The sequence below is a fragment of the Vidua macroura genome, chromosome 8 (genome assembly GCF_024509145.1).
Source record: "Vidua macroura isolate BioBank_ID:100142 chromosome 8, ASM2450914v1, whole genome shotgun sequence".
In the NCBI taxonomy this organism is placed as follows: domain Eukaryota; kingdom Metazoa; phylum Chordata; class Aves; order Passeriformes; family Viduidae; genus Vidua; species Vidua macroura.
Window position 1 is genome coordinate 13,856,682 of NC_071578.1, and position 19,822 is coordinate 13,876,503.

Below are 19,822 nucleotides of genomic sequence, written 5' to 3' on the forward strand. Positions count from 1 at the left end.
CTATTTTTAGAGCACATCCATAATCTTTGTTGCCTTCCCACTGAAGGTGTCCCTAGTTGCTCAGTGTTTTCCATTTAAAGTCCTCTCTTTTAAGAGCAGAGGGTCCTAAAGACACTAAAATCCCTCATATTTATCACTTGCCCCCTTAATTTAGAAAATATTTTGGGAGGGCCAGAGTGCATGAACCTTTGCTTCCCATGTGCCACCTCTGATACACCTATTATATGTCATAAATACCTCATAAAAACCACTGGAGTTTTTTTTATAGACTTCATTACAAGCAATTCAGCTGTGTCTCCTCCTGCTGTACCCTTCTCATGGAAGGGCAAATCCACAGTTTGCAGGGTGTGGTACCATTTTAGCGACAGAAGAACCTGCTCCTCTAGTTTGCTTTGTGACATTAAATAGCTCCGCGAGGGAACGGATGGCACCGACCACTCCATTGTGTAAATAACATCTGTGCACTTACTGGACAGAGATCTTCTCATCAGCATCTGCTATGAACATGCTGCCCACCTATGGAAAGAGAGAGCATTGCACAGCAGGAATTTGGGAAAGCTATTAGACAGCAAGAGACAACACATGGATAAAAACACATTTTATTTTGCTGTACTGTCACTGACCAACGCTTCATCTCTGTCAAAATCAAAACAAGGAAAAAAAAAAAAAAAAAAAGACTGGATCCTGAATCCCAGCCTGGATTAGTTTGCCATTTTGTAAGAGGACAACAGAGATTGTTTCCTACCTGCTTGCCCCAGGGTGGCTGCAGTTTTACCCAAGTCACTCCTGACAGAGAGCTGTCTACACTGAACTACCCTTACCTACAGGAAATTTTTCTGTCAGTTAGATCTCAGAATACAATGAAATCTCTGACTAAAGCAAAGCCAGACTGAACAAGGGAAACAGTGGATACTCTTTACAAGGAAGAAATTCACAACTTCTTCTGAAGGGTACCCCTTAAAAAAATGCAGACAGTGCCCACTGCAGAATCCAAGCTTTACTCCATAGCTAAAGTGCATCCATGCTTGAGAAACAAAACAGTAAAGAAACAGAACCTCAAAGACTAGTGACAGACCAGACTATGTGCATCTATGTTTTAGACTACATCACCAGAGTAGTAACTAGTTTTTAAAAATACATGGCTGTTTCAAAGGATTAAGGAGTTAAAAAAATGATTAAAAGTTTAAAGTAGGGTGGTTTTTAAAATAAAGTCACCTAGCGTGAAGAAGATGCAGGAAAAGAATTTCAGCTATCAACACAAGAGTAGAGGTCTCCTCCTTTGAAAGAGCTTTCCCAGCCAGACAACACACTCCTCAGAATACAACCATTTTAGTTATATTTAGTTTAGATTTGTTCAATCCATCTCCACCTCCAGAACTGACATTCCAAACTCATACTTTTTAGAAACACTCTCTTGCTGAACTTGCATGAATGCACCTTTTTAAGAATGGAAAAACACCATTTCCTTGCTTACCATGTTAGTTAGGGCTGAGAAGAAACCAGTTTGATGCTCCTCTTCTTTATCTTTGTATTGCCTGAACAAAAAGGAATAAGGATGAAGTTTCAGAGTTAGAAATGGAACCAGAGTTACTTCACCTAAATCCCTTATTTGACAAGAATACAGGATGGAAGAAACTTCAACATTCAAGAACTTTTTTTCAAGAACTCCCAAAAGAAGAGATAAAGGTTATTCAAATATTTCTAAATTGTGTAGAGTTGAAGTGAGGCTGCTGAAAGATGTGAAACTTGAACAATGCTTGTGCTGTTACAGAGGACACAAGCAGTTTGGGCTAACTCTGAAGGAAAGGGATCAAGTGACTTCAGAAATTTTGTCCTGCACTGGACAAACGGTAATAAGCCACATGAGCACACAGAGTCAGTAACCACAGAACAGTTTCATTTCATCATCCACTACAGAAAAAATCAGAACTGAGCATCCAACTGGGTGCAGAAAGAAACCAGCAGAAATGGCCAGCAGAAACCACATGGACCTTTATGGTTCATGGCTTGATCCCACTTTCCTGGAGCAAGTGAAGAGACTGGAACTAGAGCAAGTGAAGTCAACAAACAGGTTGGGTACCTCAGATTTAAGCTACACTGCTTCAACTGGCACTCAAAGGGACTAGCAAAGCTCACACAGCCATTTATTTTGTCTGTCACACAGGATCACACACAATGTAACATGCCAAGAAACCAACCCTAAATTCTTGGGAAAGGGGGAAGGAATGAGCTAAGCAAAACAGGCCATGTTCTGAGACAGCTTTTGTCAGAACAAAGGAAATTGGGTGGGTGAAGTTTTTTTCTGCTTTACTTTAATAATTTACTCTGTTAAATACATCTACATGATTTGCTGATTTTGCAAGTCACCTGCATAACTATCACAGCAGGCTTTCAAATTAATCAAAACATTTTTCTGTATATTTTGAGAATCCTACTGCACAAAAAAAATTCTTGAGTTTCTTAGGTGGAATTGCTGTAAGTTTCCAACTTTTTCTAAAGCACTTTCTTCTTAGGAAAGCTTACATGTTTTATGCTGCTACTTATGAAGCAGAAGCTAAGAATATGTTACCCTTTCTGCTGACTTTATGGCTCTTTCTTTAGCGGTAGTTACTGCTTTCCACCATTTGGAAGAGTTTACATCTCTCCTAATCGTCTCTGAACTGGCATGTGGACAGCCCTGGATACATTTGTTTGTTTGTTGTAGATAGTGCTACAGCTAAATCAATTTTTCAACAGAGAAGTTGTCAGCAAATTATTATCTCTTCACTTGTGACTAAGATTTTATGCACAGCTCATACAGAGGTAAAATCCACAACAGTAAAAACATACAATGGATATCTTCCCCTACAGCAAGATCTCTCCTGAAGCACGTCAGCCCAGCTGGTACAGATGCACTGAGACTTGCAATGACTGCATCAACTGAAGCAAAGTACCTCAAAGAATAAGACTATTCCCTGCCTCTCCACGTGCATCAAGGTTGTCAGGTGACAAACAAGTGCTTTAACATAAAAAAAAAAAAAATTGTGAAAATGTACCATAACTATCATGTATTGAAAACCAAGATACAATTTGGTTTTACCTGTTATATTCCGATAAAGCCTGGGCAATTACAAGTCCCATTCCCTGAAAAAAAAGCATTTAAAAAAACTTCATATTAAAATCTCAAGGGAGAAAATCACATACTGAACACACATAGTAATGCTGTCCCCTCCAAGATAACCTAGCATGCTATGCAGAATTTCCCTTGAAGCTGTTTGAACTATTAAGATGTGCTACGATACAACAACATTATAACACAAAAACCCAGACAACAAAATTGAAAGTTATTTATCTAATTACTAAATTAAACAGAAAACGTTTAATCTCCTTGGACCTCCAGATAGAGCTCTCACTCAAGAAGCCTCAGTAAAGAATCAAGAAATTTAGAAAGAAGTTGGTGTCAGAGGAAGGACATCCAAAAATTCAAAATAAAGAGTCATAGGCACTAATAACCTTTGACTTCTTGCAAACAGCTTCCACCATTACAGAACTACTAACAGTTCTCACCCTTTATTTAGCATGGAGGGTGCTTTTTACTTCATGCCTAAAGAGCAGCTTCCAAGTCCAGAACTCACATAACTCAGTCTGCTGTCAATTTTAATCCAGGCCTGGATAAAAAACGCAGACTGTGGCTACAACAGTATACTGTTATATTGCAGGACTCTTGACTCAGTTACGAGCTTCTGCTGAGTTATAAGAATTGATTTGTGGACTGGTAAAATCAAGTGACACAGCACGGGAAATGAGATTCCCTTTGGCATGTATCATCCTATCATCTTTGGCACATGACAGCAAATAGTGTACAGATAGTTCATGAATGAATAATAGATCAACTTTAGCATGTTCCTTGCTAGCTAGCTTTCTAACCACCCCCACCATTTAACTGGTGATCAAACTGTCCAAATCATGAGCTGCCTAACCTATTGCAAGAGTGCAGTTAGGGCTGAAGAGCCACTGCACTGGTGCTCCTTAGAGCAGCACTGTTCTGAGACCTGATTGCTACCACACACCATGCTGGCATCCATTACCCTACACTTCATGTGAAAGAGTACTTCTAGCAGCACAGAGGAATCAAGCCAAGTACTCACATTGAGTGTGGCCTCATCATCCACAATGGACAGCTTCACAATGTACGGATTCACTGACTGCTCAAGGTGCAGCGAAAAAGAAGAAAGAAAAAATGGTTTTAAGGTCAGCCTTCAGAGGAAAAAAACCCACTATTATGTTTCCAAGTTTACACAACCACCTGGGAAGAATCTTTGTCACACTGTCCCATAAAACAGAATACACACAAATAAGCAGTCACAGCACATGCTAAGACCACTAGGCCAGGGACATGTTCCCCTTATTGGCTCAGCCAGGCAGTCTCCTGATTTTATTGAGAAGAGGAGGGAGTTTCTGTCCCTCCACCAGCTCATCTGTCAGTCTGCAAAGTGGAGCAGCCATGCTGCAAGCCTGTTATCTGTGACACACACACAGTTTTGCAGCAGGAACAGGCAGTGAAGCTGGATGCAGCATTAGTGCTCTGCTATCTCCCTTCTGCAACACCCTGCAAAGATTGCTTAAAGCAGCACCCAGGAAGGCAGGACAACATTCTAGACTCATCTGCTGCAGGGTTAGAGAGCAACACTTTGCTTACACCACTAAGAGCTGGAAGTCTCTAGAGAATATAAATGTCTTGAATTTAGCTGAAGAAAGCACAGAGGCTTCATCTATAAAGACAAATGCTAATAATTTCAGGAGCATTTCAGATTAGCAATGCACATTTTCCCCGGTTTATATATGTCAGTGCAAAACTAAACAAGTTGATTTTGAATCAAGACACAGAAGAAAAGTCTCATCTGCAGGCAGGTCATTTTGCAGGGAATTGGAGCTTGAATAATTACTTTTTTGTTAAAGAGATTTTTTTTTTTAAATAATTTGAGTTATGCAAGATCTTTGGGAAAAAAAAAAAAAAAAAAGAAAAACACATGAACTTTCTGATTCTCCAAAGCTGTGTCTTTCAGCACCTATAGTTGTCTATTCCATGGAGAGGCAAGTGCACAAAACTGGACAGGAAGGGCTGTTGGAAAGACTATACACTGCCAGACAAGCACACAAAGGGAAAACCCCACATTTTACCTAATTTCTTTCAGCTCTAACAAAAGATACAATGGAATCCTAGCAGGTTGGACATGATGCAAACAAACTTCTGCCTAGATGTTATCAATGAGTACGTATTCAAAAGTCACTACTTGATTTTATGTTTTAACTTGCTATCCTATCAGCCATCCCTTAAAACACTGGGAAAATGATCAAATAAATACTTTTTCCCAAAGCATTTTCTTTCTCACAGTATCAATGCAAAAGTATTTTCTCTGAAATCAGGACTAGTATTAAAAAAAAAAAAAAAAAAAAAGAAAATATAGCTGATGGCTTAGATAAGTATATAGTTGGAACAACTCCTGAAAATTATTAGGATTTCAATCAGGGGCATCCCTTTAAAGGTTCCAAATAAACACATGTAAATCCCTAGAACAGAAGTTAATAAGCAAGCCAAGATCTTATCAACACAACTAATGACAACATGGAGAGAGACTCTCCAAGGAATTTGAGGTATTACAAAATTCCCATCCCAAAAATACAAAAGAACATCCTAATGTAAAACATACTGGTATTTACACTAAAAACACACACAAAATCATAGTCAGCTAATGAATTCTGAGCCTTATTAGATTTTCTTAAACAGCTAGAAACATAACCAATGGAGTCCAGACCAAAAGAGAACCTTTCAGCTGCACCACAGTTAACTAAAAAGAGAACTCCAGAGCACCTGAGGCATCAAAGTGTGCTACAATTCACTGACAACCAGACAACCACCATACTGACTCTAAGGGACAAAGAACAGCAAATGAAAGCAGCTACTCAAGGACAAAGATTATGGCTGCATTACTGGAGGCTTGGCTTGTAGCACTGCTACAAAGGGCAGTGTTGGGCAGTTGTCACATAAAACCCTTCTGGGAGTAGCTTTCAGCCTTGCCAGAGGAGCTGCTTGAGCTGAAGTTCCCCTTGCTACACGTCTGCTTCAGCTGGACTGTATGGATTGCACTTTGAATTCAAACATCAGCACAACTTCCTTGAGAGTGCCCAGTTTCAGGACATCTCAAAGAGAACTCTCCAAAGCACTCAACCCCAACTCAATACTCCCTAGAAAGCCAAGGACAAGTCTCCTGCACTCACAGCATTCTACCTTACAAAGGACATAAACTGCAGTCCACAGGGATCCATGCCTCAGGAATGGGATTACACAGCTCTCCACTATTTGTCTGAATGTTGCAATGAGACCTCTGGTCTTCCCAGTCCGCCTTCCTAAGTAACCCCACTTACATATAATTCCCAACACTTTTCCCTCATAGCCATGTACTGAAATCAAACTCCATGTTCCTGTTCCATGCACAGCACAAAAAGAAGAAAATCTGCAATTCATGATTCTGACATCATTGACAGGAATAAGAAATTGACAGGCATTACTTTGACACCAAGTGTAGTTCCTGTCCTTGCATATTCTCTAGGTCAATTCATAATTCAGAACAAGATCTATTATAAAACCAGATAGGTTTTGAAGTCTGCTCCCTCCTAGCAATTCTGTTGAAGGGTGAGTTATTCCAGAACTTTCCTATTTGCTGCCTAATGAAGCATATTAAGATATTCCTATTTATGAAGGAAAAAATCCCTGATCATTAAAGCATCGTGCCTCATACAAAGAAAAGCCAACATTAGGTGTTGTTCTGACATCTGAAATGTTTTGGTTTTTTTCCAAGCTGATGAATAATGGAAAAAAATGGGAATATACCATAAACATAAAAAGGATGATGAATAAAGTTCTTCAAAAAGGAATCCATCAGAGAGACAGAGAGAGAGTTCTCTTGGAACTACTAGCTGTGATGTTTCAGTTCATTCTTTGGTCACAGCTTCACCATCTCTTCTGAGGATCTGTGCTCTTTCACTCAGTCAGGTCCTGAATCACAAATTCAGTCTGAAGCCCAGGATGACTGACAGCTCATTTTACTTTGGAAATTATATATACCACACACACACTCACACACACAGAAGCAGACATGCAGTTTGGCACAACAGCAACTCTTCCAAAAGGACCTTCCTCAGACTATTTCCACAAAGGAAATGCAAATTCCCTAGGTAGTTTCTTTCATGCTGGCACAGAACGAGCTGTAGGAATATCATACACATTTGATTATACACATACATCAGAGACAGACATAGGGAGCACAACAGGGCTGCCTTGCAAAGCTTCTCCTGCTCCGTGCTGATGCCCTGATCCTACAGTGTGCACTGCTAGAAACTGTACTGTGTGCTGCCTTCATAATCCAGAGGCCACTCTAAATTAATAAAGTAGAGAGAAGTGATGTTTCTACACCTACCTCATACTTTCTGTAGTTGACCAGCAAGGCCAGAAGGACAACGGCATCATATCCGTGTTCCCTGCGACTAAGAGGGCTGGACAGGATCTGGAATAAACAATCACACTGTTCTGTTCAGGCCTGCTTCAGGAAGCTTGCAGTGACTCAGAGCATAGCCATGCAATGTATGTGTAAGAGCAAATTATGTCCTATTTGAAAGAGGATATTTAGGGTGAAGGGAGTGTCAGTGCCTCAAGGAAGTTCTGCACACAGAGAAGCTCATTTATCACAGAAAGGATGCACATAGGCTTTCAGGGCATAAAGGGCAAATATATTTCACAACAGCATTGTATAGTATCTCATCATAAACTGTGCAAGCGTTCTGGGTTTCTCCAAGGCTCAGTTCCACTGAAAAAAGTATAATTTATCCAAGAGCAGAAAAAAATATATCCACACTACCTTTTGAAAAACAGTTTCTCCAGTAAAGAAATTCTGTGTGAAATTAGCCCAGAAATCTGTTCAGATTCTAACTGTGCAGAAATATCTCAAGTGAAAATACTTTAAATAGTAGTGACTAAAAACAGCAGATTAGAGTAAAGGGGAGAGAACATACAAAATATATGTACGACTGAGCTATGAATGGAAGCCAGTGCCGGTGAACTACATCGCACTGAAAAAGCTGGAAAAGCAAACACGTTACTGAAAGTTCTCACTATGGAAGAGCCCCCACAGTAGAAGCAAGAACCCTTACCTGTAAAATAGCTTCAAATATGCTGTTAATCATCACATACTCCAGGATGGTGTTCTGGCTAATGTTATCTGTCACCTGAGTACAAACACAAGTTTTAAAATCTCATCCGAAACCTCCACCAACGCTGTAGCCTCTGGCACACATTGGGAACAGAAGAGTTTTCCTTCCAGATGGACACATTTATTCAGAATCTCACACTTAGCAAGTCAAGGTGTGACTAGCTAGACATGAAGTAAAAGAAATCTGTCCTGCCTCCCAGCCCTCTCTCTGCCAAGAAGCACTACCCACGGACTAAGAGCTCCCCCATTCCTCCACACGTTGGTATTTTACACAGCTGCATGAATGACAACAGCCATCAGCTGTTGCAGGCTCTACATAGGAGGCAGAGAATGAAAAACAGGGCAATATGCTCCACTGAGAACCTTCCCATCATGAACAGGGCAATGAAGATCTCCACCACTCACAATTATCTCCTATCACAGTCAAAATAATTAACAGTTGACCATCTCCAAAAGCCAGTAAGAGTCAATTTATTACAACTTCCTCATTCTTCACATCCTCACCATTCTGGTCTACTCCACACTTTCTCTCTTTCCTCAATCCTTCTCCCTTCCTTTTCATTTATCTGAGACTTCTTAAGTAGCTTTTTCCTTAAAAAAACCCGCACCTGTGAATCCAACTGATACTTCCTCCTGCCTCTCCCCTTTAGCCCCGTTTGGCACCTATCTAACAGGATGAAAAGTGTCTGCTAGTCTGCATTGGCATCATGGTTAGAGCCATCATGCATATTCTGCACTGACGCTTGCTCTCATTCACCATTTCTTTCTCCTCCTTAAGCTTCACACTGCAGCATTCTGCTCAAGTTTCGAAACAGTTCCATCCCTCAGATGTGGCTCATGTAAGCCTTTAAGTTATTGCACAGCTGTTAATTACTTACCGTCACCAAGCAGAGAAGTAGCTTCAGACACAAGCTTTTGAGGCTTTCAGAACCTTCTGCACAGAGGAGGGAGTCCAAGCTCTCCATCAGATTCTAAACAACAACACTCACATTATTTAAAAGTAGTATTTTAAATTATTTGAAGTCTTTTTTATATAAAGCTTTCTGTAAGATTCAAGTAGCAGAGCATCAATATAAAACCATGCTATTCCAGAATAAATAATTGAGCCATTACTACTGCTACACAGGCCATATTCATATTATTGCTTCTCAACACTATTTGTGTTAACTACAGCTTAATGACTACTGGTAGAACATCATTATCATTTTCCATGAGTTTTCTCTAGATGCAGTCGCATACCTCTAATTAACAATACATATATAAGTTATAATTAAAAATCTGATAGGCAAACTACTACTTAATGTTTTCCTCAAACATACTACAGTTTGTATAGAGAAGAAAAATTGCTACTCTTGTAAAGAGATGAAAGATACAACAAGAATTCAGCTTTATCACTGGTTACTTTGTCATTTCTCAAACTCAACATCTTTACAGTGAAGAGCATCAAGTACGTTTAAAACAGTACATGTGCTGACTGAGTGTGAGAACACAGGGTATGACTCTCAGATAAAGAAAAAGATTTGAGGTTCAATACTAAGTTGTGGTTGCCTGTGACAGCCTTTTCTGGCTTTAAGGTTTCTCAACAACAGTGACTACACAGTGTGGAACTAAAGAAAAAGAATGTGCTGTTATATTACTAACCAACCCAGGGACCCCAAATGTCTGTGCTACTGGCAGGTACAGAACTTCAGGACAGCTACTTTTAGTAAGTGGCTTGAATATCTCCCCCAAAAGCTGCTGCCTGGGGGCACACACCCATTTACACTCACTGCCCTTGCAACACAGCTGCTGTGCAAACTGCTTCTCTACATTGCCAGGGCCTCACCTTCATACATAGCTCTGCCTTGTCAAAACCCACAAGCATGTTGATGATGTCAAATCCAGAAGTGGATTTGTTCTTCTGATGGACACCCCGAATTAATGCACACAAAGTCTGCAAAGGGAAAAAACAGAAGGTGAGATGTAAAGCAACACCTCCAACTCAATAGCAAAACCCACTGCATGATCCCCTCCTAGCACTGGCAGATACTGAAATTAATACCACCAGCCTGGAAGCCATACATTTTGTCTGACCTCTCCTCCAGCTCTGTCATTTCTAAAAGGGATCTTGGATGCTGAAAACATGTACAAACTGGAGAAGAATATATTTGTCCATATTTTTCTTGTTTGAGCACCAATTTCTGTTTGATTACCACATTGCTATACCAATTTGGACCAATAAACTGTCTTTGTCAACAAGAAGAACCAATCTTCCCACAAAAAAAGTCTCCACGTCTATCAGGCAGCTTAATTACTGCTTCATTCCAAGTTCTTCAAGATACACAGGTATCAGCACACTATGCTTCCAGCAGACTCTCTGGAAAATTTATGGGCAGCAAATTACTCATTTGTCCTAAGAGACAGAAATGTCTGGGGTGACTTTTGTCACCAGGCACCTCTCAGGCCTGTGAAGAAGGGAATGAGCAGGAATACAACCACTGCAGTTTTAGATTCCAGCTTAAATTCACCAGTGAGAGATAATTAGTTTCACAGGTAAAGCTGGAGACAAAACAGACCTGATGGAATTAGCAGACCTCTAGAACCACACAAAAGCAAAAAGGTAAAGTAGACATCCTTTTTTTGGTTACTGTCAGAAACAGATACTGGGCTAAACATACCTTTAGTCATCATGCAATCAAAAAAAGGATTGCTTAAGTAAGTTTTGGCTTCAGGATCACTTTCCACATTAAAATAGTCTTATTAAGGGAACACTCTCCCAATTTGAGCTCAGGATGTGTTACCTGTTCCTATTTACACGCACACAGCAGGATTCTTGTGACCTGCCCTAAGTTCTTCCAAGAGTCTTGATACAAGTTTAAGAATTCGGGGCTGGTCTAAGCTGTCTGTATAGCTATAACTACAATTTTAGTAGCACCTTTTCAAACTAATTCTAAAAATAACAATAAAACAATGCAAGATTGTGCATCAGAGATGTAGATATTCTGTTTTAAATCAACTTTCCCCAGCTCACTGCTGGTCCAAAGTCTCCTACAGATGATTTCTTCAAACCTGAATTTCATATCCTGTACTCCTAAAGCTGAAATGCATTCTGCATACTCCTAAAACAAATGCATTCACCAAACTGTGAGAATCAGCTTGTGAACTAGTAACATCAAATATCAAGACTGAGGGGAGTCTCCCACACTAGATATGGAACAGCAGAGCTTTGGTAAGGAACAACCTGCATAAAAATGGCTATGAAGTCTGAGTGATAATTCTTCACAGCTTCCAATTAGGAAGTGTCCAGCTGAGGCAATTTCCTGCGTAAATTTCACACTAACTTCTCCAGAGCTTTATTTCTTTTTTGACCCATATGGAAATTGAAAAAGGAAGCTGAACTAAGGGAGAAGAGGTGAAAGTAAAACACAAAGCTACACAGCCCAAGGACTTTTGAGACCCTCAAACTGACAGCCTGCAATGTGAACAAGCTCCTTTGTTTCCTCACTGCCATCCACTTCACCCTCCATCATCAGATCCTCCTGAATTCTGAAACCATCTATTGCTGTGCCAAGAGTAAAGAGACTATGAATGTTTGGAACCTCCACAGACAAGTAGCCACTGCTCTGCAGACATAATTTCTCAGTAACAAAGAAACAAGCATAAGGTGTTTGATACCAGCAGCAAATACATCTCATGAGAAGAAGAAGAAGGACAGCATTCCCTGCCTCCCAGCGTGGTACCTGTAATGCATTCACCACTCTGATTGGGTGCTCCTCACCCAGGGCCTGGATGCAATGCTGAAACAAGCAGTTGATGTTATCTTTTATCTTCATTAATTCTTCCCCATCCAGAGCCTCCAGCTTGCCTTCTAGATACTCCAGGTTGACCTGTCAGGTTAAGAAGCAGTCCATGCACATTATACCATCACCAGCACCTTAGAAACAGAAGTCCTTGCACTGACTGTCTGCCACTTCATAGGCAGTACAGCAACAGGATGTTCACATTCTGTTACCTTCATGAGAAATAGCTCCTCCCAAAACCTAGGGTTGCATTTACTGGGGTCCTCTGTCTGTAAGGAAAAGAAACAGGCATGATGGCAAAGAAATCATTCAGGCAGAATTTAAATTTAATCATGGGTAGCTCTGAGTCAGCATCACCTGCCGGATGACCAAGAGGTCTCAAAGTGCAGAATTCTGGCTACAGAGATTTCCAGAAAAATGAAGAACCAAGAGACACAGCTCTCAATTGAGATGCCTCTGTTTATTTTCTGAATTCGTATTTGAGAAATACTGGGAAAGCATGACTTCCCATAGATGGTATGGTTCTGGTAGGCAACAGGAGACAGCGACATTTTGGAAGAGAGCAGAATACAGACTTCTGCACGACAGTAGGAGAGCCTGGAGATGTGCTTACACTGTGCAGGCCTGACCTTGAGGAAAGAAATCCACTGGGAAAAAACCTTCAGCATAAACTAAACCAAGAACATTTAACACAACACTTTAGAAAAAGAGATGCTCAACTCCTTACCGTGAAAATTTCATCATACATCAATACCACTTTCTCTTTCAATGGCTTCTTGGAGGCTGAAGACTTCCGGAGCAGCCCACCTTTCTTCTCTGTTTGGGCCATGCTGTATACCCTGAAGATAAGAACAGACAAAAAAGCTCAGAAAATTTGAACTTTTCTTCAAGGCATATCTGGCCTGCCTCAACCATGAAAGATTTTTTTCAGTGCACTAAAACACTAACAGTCTCTCACAAGCTGTAAATAGGGGCATTTATAACTATACCAGATAAGAAATCAGATAAAAGGACCCATCTAGTTCTATATCACATTTCAAAGACATGCAGAAGTCCACACACAGGCATAAGCAGAATAAGCTCCTTATGGATAAATTTTAATTCTTCTCTATTAGAAACTGATTCATTATCCAGACCAATGCAGTTTACATCTAGGAAAGTATATATTTTTTAATCTCAGTGGAGGAATTATGATACTTGATATCAAATAGGTACCCAGTCTTTTTTGATGCTGGTCAAGCCGCAAAGGCATCTAGTGACAAGAAGCTCCTGAAACTATTTGGAAGTATTCTCTTGTCTGTTTAATTTGCTGCCTACCAAAGCACTTCAAATTCTGCTTTTTGTACTCTGGGGTGGATCCAAAACAAGCAAAGCTTCCATAAAGCACTTTGCCACCCTTGGCATTCTTATCTGGGCCAGCTGCTCTGCAAATCAAGCCAGAGAAGAACCTCAGCCTCAAAAGCATCCCATGTGGTTCAGTTTTGGGACGAGGATGCAAGACAAAGGACAAGTTTTACAGAGATTTTTTATTTTAACCAAATTAATTTCATGATCCATTTTACAGCAAAGGGTTTTCTAAAAACACAAAGAAGTTTTACTATCATTAATTGGTGTCTTACTACAAAAAAAAAAGGAGTATCCTTATTACAAAATGAGCCATTACACAAAGTAACGTGGTCCTCAGCCTTCTGTGAGAGACAACCCACTCCAGGGGCTGAGTCAGAACACACAACCTGCCACATATTCTCAACCTCATGCGTGATGCTACCAAGTGCAGCACTACTCTGACCTCGCAAATACACATTTATCTGCAATCACAGATTTTCCTGGCAAGCATCACAGCTTTAGTACTGTTCTAACCTCCTCCATCACTGCAGCATGTCAGAAGTACTTAGCAGAAAGGGAATGCCATCCCTCCTCATACCCCTGAGCTCCTAGACTTCCTCCCATACCTCCAAAGGTAATTACACACATGGCAACAGCATCTCACACAGAGAGGCTTGACTTAAGTCATGCTCCAGAAAAACATGGGCAGGCTCTTGTGGTAGCTGCACTCAGCCATGATAAATTATGCACAGAGAGCTCAGTTCACCATGCGAATCTAGGACCCCAGAGCTTTCTGAGCTGGCAGCTGTGTAGATAGCTCTGCATGTAGCCTCAATCCCAGACTGCCTGAACCCCCTCCCACAGGTTTAGATCTCTCTTTCCCTCAAAGAGCAAGTTCCATCAACTACTGAATACCAGTTCCAGATCTCCCTTACATTCTTTCCACTGCAGACAATTTTTAGCTGACTTACAACTATGTTCTCAACTAGGACTCTCAGGCTTCCAGAGTCAGTTATTCAAACATCCATTCCTTTAGCCATAAATCTTGGTTCTAAGTGGCAGGAAAACATTTTCAGGCCTAGAAAAAAAAATTCTGCTGCAAAAGACCCTGCCCCAGGTGCAAAGGGAAGGAGCTTTGCCGGGATGGGAAAGGGTAGGACAGAGAGCAGCAGATCTCACACCTGAAAAGCTAACATTTACATAGGCAGAGAGGTGTTGTCTTCCCACTAGAAAGGGAACCAGCTGGCTGGTTATGGGCTGGGGTGAGAATGGAAAGAGCTCAGAGACACCCTGACAGAACAAAGCTTAGCAACAACTGCACCATAACCTTCTGTAAAGACCAAAATTATTCCCATAGCCTAGTAGGTCTATGTATCAAACTAAGATGGAAGAAGGTTTCCAACTAACAAACAAAAAAGAAAACATTATTCAATCATCTTGATAGTTTCTCTTTTACAGACTTTGCATTATTTTTAAACTGTCGAGGGAAATAAGACATTATTCTAATTAGAAACAACTGGAAACACTGAGAAATCTATTAAAAACCAAACCAAGAGTGATGTCACTTTTAGCCTAGGAATGCAAATCTTGGGTAAGACTGCACAAAACAAATTTCCTACTAGAATTGTAAGTTTCTTGACCTAAAAAAGCTGCCAGCTCCAGCATACAAACACATCCATCAGTGTGCTTCTAATTGAATTAGAGCTAACGAATCCCAATGTCAAAACTAATAAACTAACTCTCAGTGCTTCTAGGTCAGCGTTCTCGTATCAAATGTGAACGTGAATGGGAGGGGATCAATAAGCTCTGCTTAGTCCCTGCATTTTCAGAGCTGTATTTTAACCCTTCTCCTACATTTCCAGAAAGACAGAAAAATCTAAATACATCAAGATACAAAGGGTGAGCACAAGAAGGATCACATGACCATGTGAAAATTCTAGTCTCTGTCAAAATGGGTCTTAGGATCCACATTCTCTCAACCAAAGCTGCACAGAGCACATGCAAAGACAACTGCTAGAGGCAAGGATTAAATAATGTTCTTGTTTATAATTTGCTATTCTACAAATGAGCATATGGAGGAGCAAAGAGAGAAACGTAAACCATGACTCTCATGCCAACGCTTTATTAGGCTGTGTTTGTTTCATGACCTATGATGATCAGGTCATACAAATGGCTTTTTCTTTTCACTTTATGCAATTACATTTTCTAGATGTCATAAAGACAAACAGAAAACTGCATTTTGCTAATGGAGACCTTCTACACAGCTGCAGAAAACAACAGTTAAATGCACAAAACATTTATAAATAAGTTGCAGAGGTGTCAAATTATCATGATGCCCAGACAGCTTATGAAAACAACAATCTTGATGATAATTAACAATTTTCCTTTAAACACCACATTTAAAAGGCATGGGTGCATTTTCCACATTTTAGGTTCAAATGGATAATTTATTCTGTCAATAGGTCATTCCCATTAACACATGCTGCTAAGTGAATCCTGCTGTATTCACCGACTGCGCAGGAGAACTGCCCCTCAGGGCCAAGAGAAGCACACGCATGGGGATTTTTAGAACAACAAATTCTTTGCTGTGCAGCAGAAGATCCAAGATGCTTCATCTGGAACTAAAAGAAAACTTGACAGAGCATGAGTCTTGGCAGCTCAAAGGCAGGAAGATAAAAGCCATGGCAGACACAAGTTCAGACAGACTCTTGCTTTATCTCTCATCAACCCCAGAATCAGCTGATCCAGTCAGGAAGAGATGAGTACATCCAACCATGCACCTCCTTTCTGTTTCACTCCAGAACTCATAACAGAGATTCCAACCAAACATATGACATTCCGATGAACACAGCTCTGTTAGCTTTTCGTTAGAGTAGCCACGGGGAAAATGAACCTGGTATTTGAGTCTGAGATTTACTCAGACTTGTGCACACTGAGAACTGCTACACAATGCTCCACATTGTCACTCAGCTCCTGTACAGACTTATTAGTATTCCATAGACCATCTTTTAACAGCAAAAATACTGTCAAGAGGATAACACTAATGCACATCTACACCGTAATGACATCAGGATCCAAAACTTGTAACTTGTGTAATCTTGCATGCAGCCCATCAAGCACAGCACTTGCATTCAATTACCTTGGCTAACAAACCTGAAAGTTTTCAAGATTATAAATGCACATACACAACCCCCACATGCAACCAAACATGAAGAAGTGTATTTTTTCCAGTGTGGACCCTTCACAAAATATGCTGCAACACTTCTTGGCTAGACAAAAAGAATACAGATGCAAAATTGTATTTTCACATATGACTGACTTGGCAAACCATTTATTCACTACCTGGAAAAGTCTGTGCAAATGATGTGACCTGTATTAGTTTGTTAATGTCAAAGCCCTGAACCTCAATCAATTTTATAAAGACTCTGAATAAGAACTAAGATATTTTTGATTTTAGAATCCAATGTCCCTTGACTTGCCAGAGCTACTAAGATTGGACTCACCTGTTCAAACATTTCAAAGCCTCCTCTCTCCCTGAGCGTATGCACCTGGGACTCAGTGTGATCATGCTTTGCCTTTCAAGGTGTTCTGCAGGTACACCACTCAGGATTAAAGGAAATTTGTTCAAAAACTGCCTCCATCATGCAAGAGGGGGAGATAAACCCCCTAAAGTCTAAAAGTTAACTCACAACTTCTAAAGCAATGTGCTACAAGCTAAGCACTCATTAAATTCTTCTGTGAAGTACCAGGAAAAACTTGCACTTAATCCATGTGATGATCTGCAGAGTAAATACTGGATCTGAACAACAGGCAGTTACAACACAGGTCCAGTACCCATCCATCACTGGAAGCAACAGACAACTTGCACCCAGCACAAGAATTTATGAATCCCAGTGCACAGAGAGTCCCTGGACCCAGTTCCAGCTCCTCTGTTAAAACTCCCAGGAACACCCATCAGCAGGCCAGCAGACCACTACTGAAAACAAAGAGAGCAAGAACACATAGGGCTTTTGTCAACGCTTTAGAAACCATCATGGCCAAATTTCTGCCATAAGAACTTTTACAGCTTATTCTCCACAAACTCTTGCACTGGCAGTTACAGATTGTGCAAGTACATCCACACTGCTTTCATATTCCATTCACTGCTTACAACTTCACTTGTATATTGTTCATTGGAATAAAAACTGCTCAAACTGTGCTCTGCTCTACAACTCTAAGGTGCTCAACCCAAGGGAAACAGTAACACAGCATGCAAGTTTTGGATCCATGCTGCAGAATTTCCAGGTGGCTTCAGGCAGTATGTAATGAGAAACATATTCTGAAGGTGTGCTGATGACAAAAAACCCAGAGATCCTACTTTTTCTGCAGGACAAAGCAACAACCCCCAGCATAGCCACAGTATATATATTTTTACTAGAAATTCTTTCCATCCCACTCAGAGCAGTCTATGTGCTTCAACATAGTACAATCTAAAGTTACACCACTTCTGACCTATTTTTTACACCTCAAAAAATGAGAAAAGCAGCTTCCTAATGCAAATACAGCCACATGCTACCTCTCCCACTGCACCAGCTTTAGCAATGATATAAAATATATATAAAAGATATAAAATATATGATATAAAAGATATATTTGAAGTACAATTTTAACACGTCATGCATAACTGCATTTAATTTCTGTATGTCCAGTTAAAATAACACCCAATCCATCAATTTCACACTACCAACTAGCTATGCTTCTTCCTGTCAAGTCCATCCAGACAAGTGCTGAATGCTTCCACCAGCACCTATTCACACCATTTTCATACAAGGTAATTTTTTTCATTTCACCACACTTTCTCTCTGTATTCCTGGCTACCACAACCAGTTCTCTTATGTCAGAAACTGACTTTGGGTTTTCACTTTTCAAGCCCTTTAGAATCCATCCCACATAGTTTATCACAAAATATTATGCACTGCCTTTACATTCCCACCTAAAAGCTTGTGTCACCTGCAGACTTTTTTAAATGCCTTCCTTCTGAAGAAAAACGCTCTCCCTGTAACCTTCCCTGCCCTTTTCCCATGGCTTCAGCTGGTGGTGTGGATCCGAGGCCCATGCTGAATACAGTGCAGCTGCATGACCTCAGCTCTGACTTCTGAAGTAGCTGCTATGTTCTAAGAAGCTGCACAGTAAACCCACGCCAAGATAAAAAAGGTGGAGCTGCAGAGTGGGTAACATTTTTGAGATACAGACCATCAGCAGAACAAGTACTCAGGAATTAAAATGCAAACATCAAAAGGTGTAAGTTTAAAAAAAAAATCAAAAATAGGGAGTCAGAATATAGCAATTCAGCAACTCTTGAGCAGCAGAAGCTGACCCTTCCCCTCCTAAGGGACATCTGCATGGCTGCGTGGTGTGTTAGCAGGGGGAGGGAGGAGATGAACGCTTAGCCCAGCAGCCCATTAAAGTCATGCTGTTCCTTTTGTGCATGCTAGTCAATAACTGTTTAACTTTTTTACACTGTATGTACCCTGCCCACAGTATCTCTTTGCACACTGCGAAAGTGCCATAAATGACACAGTGGATCAACCTATTATTACTGGAAAGCCAAAGTGTTGTCCTTGCCTCCCCTCGAAATTCCTCTTCTACATTTTTGTCACATGTCCTACTGGAGCTCAAACAGCTGGTGAACTGCAGTCACCATCTAACGCAATGATTCAAATTATCTCATTGCTTTGCATATTCCACCCACCCGCTCACCCTAATTGGCTCTCGCCATACATTCGGATTACAGTCTGTGCTGATGAACAAACTTTGTTACAGCGACATACGCAACAGGGCTTGACCGAGGCCGCAGCTTGCTCAGGCAGCAAGTGTCTCTGCCTTCAGCATAATAAACACTGCGAGCTCCCGCTGCTTTACCACTGTTGCTGTTCCCCTTGGCTTTGCCCGTACAAGTGTTCGGAGAAGGGTGAGGTAAACCAGACAACTGGAATGCTCAGCGAACGCTCGTTCTTTTCCTAGGAGTTACCTCGAGCGCAAACCACCGGCAGCCGGGGACGGCGCGGCCCACGAGCAGCCGAAGGGCTGGGCTGCGGCAGGCCCCGCGGCCTCCTCGGGGCCGGCACCCGGGGCACGCACCGGTGCACCGCGGCGTCACCGGCGGGCGATGAGAAGCACCTCCCGCTGCACGGGCTGCGTGCGGCCGCTCCCGCAGCTAACCGGGGTGGGCAGCGAGCGGCCCTGGAACGGGGTGCCGGTGTCTGGCGAGGCCCCTCGCGGCGGGGAGCGCGCCCGCCCCGCGGAGCCCCCGGTGCGGCGGAGCCCCCGGTGCCGGAGGGGCAGCGGGGGCGCGCCCGGCCCCGCGGGCGGGGTCCCGTGTCCCCCCCGCCGCTCCCGCACTCACCTGCGGGCAGCCGCTCCCCGCACACCGCGCAGGCGCCGCGCGTGCGCCCGCCGGTTCCCCGCGCGGCCGCGGCTCCCGCAGGCGGG

At 41.6% G+C, this 19,822-nt stretch overlaps 1 protein-coding gene across 4 annotated transcripts in view; it reads right to left on the reverse strand.

Moving 5' to 3' along the window:
- ARMH3 (armadillo like helical domain containing 3) overlaps positions 1-19,818 on the reverse strand; it is a 123,627-nt gene extending 103,809 nt beyond the window's left edge. Inside the window, exons 1-12 of one of the 4 annotated variants that reach the window (XM_053983309.1) lie at positions 19,737-19,818; positions 12,753-12,864; positions 12,238-12,294; positions 11,966-12,112; positions 10,072-10,179; positions 9,125-9,217; positions 8,188-8,262; positions 7,458-7,544; positions 4,128-4,184; positions 3,080-3,123; positions 1,475-1,535; positions 470-516 (exon numbers count right to left, since the gene is read on the reverse strand). In XM_053983309.1, coding sequence (XP_053839284.1) covers positions 470-516; positions 1,475-1,535; positions 3,080-3,123; positions 4,128-4,184; positions 7,458-7,544; positions 8,188-8,262; positions 9,125-9,217; positions 10,072-10,179; positions 11,966-12,112; positions 12,238-12,294; positions 12,753-12,854 — 878 coding nt within the window. In that variant the 5' untranslated portion in view covers positions 12,855-12,864; positions 19,737-19,818. Of the gene's footprint in view, positions 1-469; positions 517-1,474; positions 1,536-3,079; positions 3,124-4,127; positions 4,185-7,457; positions 7,545-8,187; positions 8,263-9,124; positions 9,218-10,071; positions 10,180-11,965; positions 12,113-12,237; positions 12,295-12,752; positions 12,865-19,161; positions 19,184-19,361; positions 19,694-19,736 lie in introns of those variants that run through there. The other 3 variants (XM_053983306.1, XM_053983308.1, XM_053983307.1) reach the window with 3 other exon arrangements.
- Positions 19,819-19,822: the final 4 nt, after the last annotated feature.